This window comes from Myxine glutinosa, chromosome 8 (genome assembly GCF_964187855.1).
Source record: "Myxine glutinosa chromosome 8, kmMyxGlut1.1, whole genome shotgun sequence".
Taxonomy (NCBI): Eukaryota; Metazoa; Chordata; class Myxini; order Myxiniformes; family Myxinidae; genus Myxine; species Myxine glutinosa.
This window is the reverse complement of record NC_136268.1, coordinates 100,384,884-100,393,871: the sequence shown is the minus strand read 5'-3', so window position 1 is coordinate 100,393,871 and position 8,988 is coordinate 100,384,884. Positions and strand designations below refer to the sequence as shown.

Genomic DNA, 8,988 nt, shown 5'->3' with positions numbered 1-8,988 from the left:
GCTGCACCCGTGAGCAAGATGTCTCTCATGACAGCGACGCGGTGAACATTGTGGTTCCAGCGATCGATGTTATATCCCCTCCGAGAACCCCATGTTTGTGTTCCTTCGCCCCAAGTTTTTGCAACCCTGATTTGTGCACCCCATCTCCTCATTTTTATCCCCTCCCCCAAATTTTTGTACCACTGCCTCCATGTTCGTGCCACCCCGACCCTCCATGTTCGTGCCACCCTGATCCTCTATGTATGTGCCACCCCGACCCTCCATGTTTGTGCCACCCCGAACCTCCATGTTCGTGCCACCCTGATCCTCTATGTATGTGCCACCCCGACCCTCCATGTTTGTGCCACCCCGAACCTCCATGTTTGTTCCCTCTCCACGTTTGTGCCACCCCGAACCTCCATGTTTGTGCCACCCCGAACCTCCATGTTTGTGCCCTCTCCACGTTTGTGCCACCCCGAACCTCCATGTTTGTGCCCTCTCCACGTTTGTGCCACCCCGAACCTCCATGTTTGTGCCCTCTCCACGTTTGTGCCACCCCGAACCTGCATGTTTGTGCCACCCAGATTCTCCATGTTCGTGCCCTCTCCTCAAGGCTCCTTGAATGTAAACACCTGGATAATGTTCATGCGGTTTTACACCTGTTTCTTGAGTCCAATTTATTTATTTGTTTGTTTATTTATTTATATTCGGTGTTCACGTAATTTTTTTCGTTGTTTTGTATTAAACATTTATTTAAAACATTCAATATGTTCGACATTTCTCAATACAATTGTTCTGTCGTCATTATACAAGTAGAGTTTGTTTCTACATTTATTTTTCATGTTTTCAAATCAAAGGGAAACAAAACTCGAAGGTTTGTCTTTGTACAAACAAATACAAGTCTATCAAACACCAACATAACTTTTTCAAACACAAACTCATCGTTTCGTGAATTTCCAGTCATTTCCTGAAGATACAGCAAGATCAAACACGGTGCTAATTGATATTATATTCTATTATTATTTTCATTTATATTCACAAATTGATTTATTTCTAATAATAGATTTCGGAATGCTTAAATAATCAAATAAGGTATCTGCCATCTGAAACAATACAAATAACGAATGTGATAGTGATTAATGATAATAACATGAATAATAATTACAGTCATGTTTGAAATGCAATTGATGTGCTGATAGAGCGCATTCAGCGCGTCACACAAGCCTTTGGAAAAGTATGGCAGAACAAGCTGCCCTCAGGGCATGTTTACTGTGCAAAATTGGAGGCAGCGGTGCTGGAATCCGGCCGGGCGGCTGTGGCGTTCTGCCTGCAGACGATAACAGCGCCGAGGTCGGAAGAGTATTTCTTCTTCTTCCTTTTTACATAAACTATCGGGTATTTTTGCTCATTCATGTTATAATCGGCGTATGATTGGTTTGGAGTGTTAATTTAGCAGAGTTACGTTTGTGAATTGGTCAGGCACACCCGCGGCCGCCCAAGTGCACGTTTCCGGCGGTAGTTGCGTGGTTCCTTATTATAACACGTAACTGGTGTATGTATGTGGTTTGGATTCCCCTTCCCCAGCCGGTGGTGTGGAGTTGGGTGGAAGATGCCGCGGTTGTTTGGCAGAAGATGAGACGCCGATTCGTTCGATGTGTGATCCTTCTACTGTTGCTCTGGTGAGGGTTTTACATTGAAGTGGGGTTTGATGCATTGCATTTGATACCAGAGTGGGGGTTGGACTGGGGGCTTTGTATTACTATTATTAGTATTAGGGTGGGCGGCGGGGTTGGGTATTGTGTCGGGGTGGGCGGGGGGGAGGGGTGGGTATTGTGTCGGGGTGGGCGGGGGGGAGGGGTGGGTATTGTGTCGGGGTGGGCGAGGTGTGGGTATTGTGTCGGGGTGGGCGAGGGGTGGGTATTGTGTCGGGGTGGGTGGGGTGTGTGGGTATTGTGTCGGGGTGGGCGAGGTGTGGGTATTGTGTCGGGGTGGGCGAGGTGTGGGTATTGTGTCGGGGTGGGCGAGGGGTGGGTATTGTGTCGGGGTGGGTGGGGTGGGTGGGTATTGTGTCGGGGTGGGTGGGGTGGGTGGGTATTGTGTCGGGGTGGGCAGGGGCAGGGGGTGGGGTATTTTGTCGGGGTTGGCGGGGAGGGGGCGTGATTATTGTCAGGGTGGGTGTGGGCGGGGGGTGGGTATTGTGTCGGGGTAGGCGGTGGCGGAGGGATGGGTATTGTGTCGGGGTGGGCGGGGGGGAGGGGTGGGTATTGTGTCGGGGTGGGCGAGGTGTGGGTATTGTGTCGGGGTGGGCGAGGGGTGGGTATTGTGTCGGGGTGGGCGAGGGGTGGGTATTGTGTCGGGGTGGGCGAGGGGTGGGTATTGTGTCGGGGTGGGTGGGGTGGGTGGGTATTGTGTCGGGGTGGGTGGGGTGGGTGGGTATTGTGTCGGGGGTGGGCGGGGGCAGGGGGTGGGGTATTTTGTCGGGGTTGGCGGGGAGGGGGCGTGATTATTGTCAGGGTGGGTGTGGGCGGGGGGGTGGGTATTGTGTCGGGGTAGGCGGTGGCGGAGGGATGGGTATTGTGTCGGGGTGGGCGGGGGCGGGGGGGTGGGTATTGAGTCGGAGTGGGCGACGGGGGTTAGAATTGTGTCGGGGTGAGCGGCGGGGGTGGGTATTGTGTCGGGGTGGGTGGGGTGGGTGGGTATTGTGTCGGGGTGGGTGGGGTGGGTGGGTATTGTGTCGGGGTGGGCGGGGGCAGGGGGTGGGGTATTTTGTCGGGGTTGGCGGGGAGGGGGCGTGATTATTGTCAGGGTGGGTGTGGGCGGGGGGTGGGTATTGTGTCGGGGTAGGCGGTGGCGGAGGGATGGGTATTGTGTCGGGGTGGGCGGGGGCGGGGGGGTGGGTATTGAGTCGGAGTGGGCGACGGGGGTTAGAATTGTGTCGGGGTGAGCGGCGGGGGTGGGTATTGTGTCGGGGTGGGTGGGGTGGGTGGGTATTGTGTCGGGGTGGGTGGGGTGGGTGGGTATTGTGTCGGGGTGGGCGGGGGCAGGGGGTGGGGTATTTTGTCGGGGTTGGCGGGGAGGGGGCGTGATTATTGTCAGGGTGGGTGTGGGCGGGGGGTGGGTATTGTGTCGGGGTAGGCGGTGGCGGAGGGATGGGTATTGTGTCGGGGTGGGCGGGGGCGGGGGCGGGGGGGTGGGTATTGAGTCGGAGTGGGCGACGGGGGTTAGAATTGTGTCGGGGTGAGCGGCGGGGGTGGGTATTGTGTCGGGGTGGGCAGCGGGGGTGGGTATTGTGTCGGGGTGGGCAACGGGGGTGGGTATTGTGTCGGGGTGGGCGGCAGGGGTGGGTATTGTATTGGGGTGGGCGGCTTTTGTGAGTATTGTGTCAGGGTAGGCGGTTGGGGTGGGTATTGTTTCGGGGTGGGGGGTCTCACTAAAATCCGAAATGGAGCGAAATGGACCTCAAAATCCGAAATGGACCTCAAAATCCGAAATGGACCTCAAAATCCGAAATGGAGCGAAATGGACCTCAAAATCCATCACCATCGCAGTCACCACCGTCATCGCTGTCATCACCATCGCAGTCAGCGTCACAGTCACCATTGCAGTCACCACTGTCATCGGGTTCATCAGGGGACATCAATGCACTGGGAGGACAGGACCTTCCATCCAACAAGTTCCAGCCCATCGCAGATGTCATCAAACTCCTCACGACACTCAGCACAGCCACTCATCAAATCATCCCGGAAGGCCACAAGAACAACATCTACTTCATAGTGGATAACCAGCGCAACCACGGACGTCGGACAGCTGGATTGCGGAGTGAGTTTGTGGATGACTGTGGATCTTGGAAGTCAAGCCCCTCTCCCTGGTTTGATTTTGGTTAGTACTCCATGATTTTGAAGGTCCATTTCGCTCCATTTCGGATTTTGAGTCCATTTCGGATGATTTTGAAGGTCCTTTTCACTCCATTTCGGATTTTGAGTCCATTTCGGATGATTTTGAAGGTCCATTTCGCCCCATTTCAGATTTTGAGTCCATTTCGGATGATTTTGAAGGTCCATTTCGCTCCATTTCGGATTTTGAGTCCATTTCGGATTTTAGTGAGACCGCAGGGTGGGTATTGTGTTGGGGTGGGCGGCGGGGGTGGGTATTGTGTCGGGGTGGGCGACGGGGGTGGATATTGTCGGGGTGGGTGGCGGGGGTTGATATTTTGTGTTGGGGCAGTGATGGGGTGATTTTATGTTGGGGTGAGGGGTGACTTTTTGTTAGGGTGGGGGAGAGGGGTGATTGGCTTCCCTTTCGCTCCCACCTTTTGTTCATATTTGTGTTGTACCGTCCACCAAACAGTGATTACTCCATCTACATCTCGCTTTCTGATAACATGGACCAACTTCTATCGACTCATCCCAACTCTCTCTTCCTCATATGTGGTGATTTCAACTGTAATCATGTCAGTTGGCTGGATGTGGGTACCTCCCTCACCAGCCATGGCACCTCAGCAAAGGACTTCTGTGACTCATTGGGACTGACACAATCTGTCAATTTCCCGACCCGGATCTCAGTCAATGGAGCATCTTCTCTTCTAGACTTGGTTATGACAAACTTCCCTGCAATTGTCTGCCGGTCTTCATCTGCTCCAATCGATTCATCTGACCATATGCTTGTTAAAGTGGACATCTCTCTAGCCATTCTCAGAGAGCCTCCTCAGCATCGACGAGTCTGGCATTTCACTCAGGCCAACTGGCACGGTCTTCAAGCAGCCATAAATCATCTGGACTGGTCTCCTATCTCTACTGCCTCTGACATCAACTCATCCTGGGAATTCTTACAAAGTAAACTGCTCTCTCTCATGCACAGATTTATCCCAACTCATCTTCAGTTGTCATACCCTTCCTTCCGTCCATGGTACACGGAATCTTGTGGTGAGGCAGTTGCCCTGAAACAACTTGACATCGCCTCCTGGAAGGCAAATCCAACAGAAGGCAATCTCATTTCCTTTTACAAAGCCCAGAACAAGTATGCGTCTACCCTCAGGAGAGCCAGGAAACAATATCTCTCCACTCTCAAGACTGAAATCTCAAACCTGTCTCCATCCTCCAAATCCTGGTGGTGTCGGGTCAAATCTGTTTCTGGTGTTTGTTTCCTCTCCATCCCATCCCTTACCTCAAACGGCTACACAGCTGACTCCGCACGTGAAAAAGCTGAATGCCTCCACTCTGTTTGCCTCAAAATATTGTGTCCCAAACCTGTCTCTCTGTACCCAGTCGTACCCAGCTGCTCCTGGACTCTGCCCTTCTCTCCTGACAAGGTGAAGACGTTTGTCAATCCTCGACTCTGATTCTGCAATTGGACCAGACGGCATCAGCCCATGTGTCCTAAAATCTTGCTCTGCCGCTCTTTCACACCCTCTCTTTTCCTCAAGGTCATCTGCCATCAGCTTGGAAATCAGCCAACATCACCACTTTACAGAAAAAAGGGGCAAAAACAGATCCTTGCAACTACAGACCAATCAGCCTGCTCCCAATAATCAGCAAAGTCATGGAATCCATCATTGCTTCGGATATCAAATCCTTCCGCTTCTCCAATGCCTTGATCTCTGATCATCAATTTGGATTCAGACCAGGTCACTCTACTCTGGACATGCCGCTTCTGCTGTCTCAACAATGGATGGAGGTCCTTAATGCCAAACAGGAAATCAGAGCTGTCTCCCTTGACATATCACGTGCCTTCGATACGGTCTGACACCCTGCTCTGCTCTCCAAACTCTCCTCCTATGGTATCCATGGAAATCTCCACGCATGGCTTGTGGACTTCCTCTCTGATCGTCGTCAACATGTGGCCCTGAATGGATTTCTCTCATCTCCCCTTCCTGTTGGGGTGGGTGGTGAGGGGTGAGGGGCGATTTTGTGTTGGGATGGGGGTTTGTGAGGGGGCCATGGGGGAGTGATTTTGTGTGGGTGGTGGGGGGGTGAGGGGCGATTTTGTGTTGGGGTGGGGGTGTGTGGGGGTATTTTGTAGGGGTTGGGTGCTTTGGCTTTGGTTTTGGAGTGGGTGTGGGCAGGGCTATTTTGTATTGGGATTGAGGGTGGAGTAGGTTATACCCACTTCTCGTTGTGGTGGGGCTGTGGTGTTGGTTGTAATTTTGTGGTGTATATTCATTTGATTTAGATCCACCTACCACCCACCCGCTCTTGTTGTTGTTGTTGTTTTTGTTTGTTGCCTAAGGCTTCTCCAAAAGCAGAATATGTGGCTTGTCCTGCATGAGCAGACCCGTGGCACGGAGACCAATCTTATCGTTACTTGGAGTTTGTTGTCCGTCTGTTGTGTCGTTGAGTTTTGATTGGTCAAGATATCTTTCAATCAGTCCATCTGTGCAAGGACAGAATTAGCAAAGCTGCACAACTGGGGTGTTCAGTTACCAAGTTTCTTGTTTAGTGACTTCAATATCATGAATGAATTTATTTTGAAATACAATTTTTTATTTCCTTCACACGCATTTCAAAAATGACCATATTTCTGGCTCACCCTGTACTTGTCCAATTAGAAATATAAGATTGGTGTGCCTCTTTTGAGTGCAAGTACCTATTCACATCCTTCTCACATCTGATTAATCTTTGTTTTTCTATTGCTTAAAGACAATATGCGAGAAGCATTCTCCATCGATCCAAGTTTTTCCTTAATTCAGATATATCCAGTGTCTACAAGGCCTTTGTCCATAGCTCAATGAAGTATTGCTCTTCCTCTGGGGTGGTACTCCAGTATCACATCTGTCTCTCCTGTTTTCCAAGGAATCTAAAGCTCTCAACACTATTGGCTTGGATACCAGATATATATATATATATATATATAGTTACGGAAACGGAGGAGGCGCTCCCCTTAGCGGGGGGGGGGGGGGGGGGGTTAATCCCCCTTCTATTTGCACTGGCCGATCCTGAAGCTACCCCGCTCCCTTGTGGGGTGGGATTGCCCGAAGTGATTGGTCAAGGGATTCCCGTACACCTCCGGCAATCCCTTCACAAGGCAGGTGGGTAACTCCGCTCGAGACCACGGCAAGATGTTATTTGCTGAGCGGTTTTAGCAGCCCGCGGTTCGAACCATTAACCAAGACTAAACCCGATCCTGAGCATTGGCCAAATCGTGCCACAGGTGTTCAATGATGGAAAAGACAAGGACGATCGGACGAGGAAGAAGAAGAAGACAAAGGTAGGAAGAACAGAGATTTATTAATTATTTACACAACCACAATCAAAGAGAAGAAAAGATAAGAAATGTAATTTACCTGGAAATGGAAGGAGCAGAAGGACACAGAGCAACTTATACTTATACAAACTTGCTTAAAACCCCAGACAACACAGAGGACAGACGACGAGCAGACTCACACGACTGGGGAAGATGGATGCGAGGGATCGATGGTTGGAAGGAGAGGAAGGTTCAGCTGGACGCAGGCTGGAGCTTGATCCCGCACGGGACGTCGGGGCTGGAAGTGGACGGCCACCGATTCCACCGCAAACTGGTCCCCACGTAGCAGCGCGTCGAAGCTGCCGTCAAAGCTGCGCGCGCGCAGGGGCTGGACAGCATTGTCTCTCTCTCGGCAGAACCGCAAGCCTGACTTGGTTCAGCGCAACTCAACTCCTCAACTGAACTCTTACGCATCTCTCTTGGTGGGGGCTGATGCAATGGGTTTTATAACCCCACCCTCTTGAGCCATACCCACTCATCCTTGGTTGGTCGGCAAGGGCTTTCCTGGCTCCACCTTCTGATGACGATGGGCGGGCAACGCCCTTGTTCGTTGGCTTGACCGCGTGCGTAATGGAGTCGAATGCAGTTGGTAATGCGGTTGGCAATGGAGGTTCTGGGGCAATTGAAAGGGGATTCTGCCTTATTTGATTTGGTGCAATGCAGAGTCAACTAATGGAAAACAGAGCCTTAAACTGGAACACATAATAAAGAAATAACTATTTAGAAGGGCCTATGATTTTCTACATGTATGCGATGGACTAGCTAAAGGGACGACCTTTGACCTTTACACAAATGGAGGTATTTACAGGAATCGTTACTATTTACAGAGGGTGATATTTACAATAATTACACCAAGTGCACGGTTTCCCAAATCCATTACAATATACTGTATATGTATATGTGTCACCCTGACCCTCCATGTTTATGCCCTCTCCATGTTTGTGCCACCCAGACCCTCCATGTATGTCCCACTCTCTCCATGTATGTGCCACCCAGACCCTCCATGTATGTCCCACTCTCTCCATGTTTGTGCCACCCCGACCCTCCATGTTTGTGTCATCTCCATGTTTGTGCCATCCCAACCCTCCATGTTTGTGCCCTCTCCATGTTTGTGCCACCCCGAACTTCCATGTTTGTGCCATCCCGAATATATATATATATATATATATATATATATATATATATATATATATATATATATATATATAATATATATATACAATATATATATAATTATATATATATATATACATATATATAATTTTATATATATATATATATATATATATATATATATATATATAGATATATATACATATATATAATTTTATATATATATATATATATATATATATATATATATATATATATATATATATATATATATACATATATATAATTTTAAATATATAAGTGTATATATATATATATATATATATATCCAAATATATGTGCAGTTCTCCAGCTTTCAATGAGCGCAAGTAATGACGTCACTGCCATGTACATACGCTCTGCCTGTCAAGCTCTCAAGAGAACCCTCTGACAGAGCAGAATTTTGATCTTAGTTCAGATACTGTCATAAGTGTATGTAAAACTCTCAGTTACCGACCTGGTTTCACCCTTTTGGGGCTCATCAGGGCAACGCAGTGAGTACTGCATAAAGGTGGTAAAGAGTGAGGGACCAAGAAAGAGAGAGAAAGAGTCCTGAAGCAAGAGAGGAAGTTGTTGAACTGGGTGGGACTAAGCAAGAGAGGAAGTTGTTGGACTGGG

The 8,988-nt window shown here is 49.5% G+C and overlaps 1 protein-coding gene across 1 annotated transcript in view; it reads left to right on the top strand.

Annotated features, from left to right (window-relative positions):
• Window positions 1–1,265: 1,265 nt before the first annotated feature.
• LOC137432764 (SUN domain-containing ossification factor) overlaps window positions 1,266–8,988 on the top strand; it is a 112,113-nt gene continuing 104,390 nt past the window's right edge. The window contains exons 1-2 of the mRNA XM_078783592.1: window positions 1,266–1,329; window positions 1,564–1,658. Of these exons, the coding sequence (XP_078639718.1) occupies window positions 1,612–1,658 (47 nt within the window). The 5' untranslated portion in view covers window positions 1,266–1,329; window positions 1,564–1,611. The remainder of the gene's footprint in view (window positions 1,330–1,563; window positions 1,659–8,988) is intronic.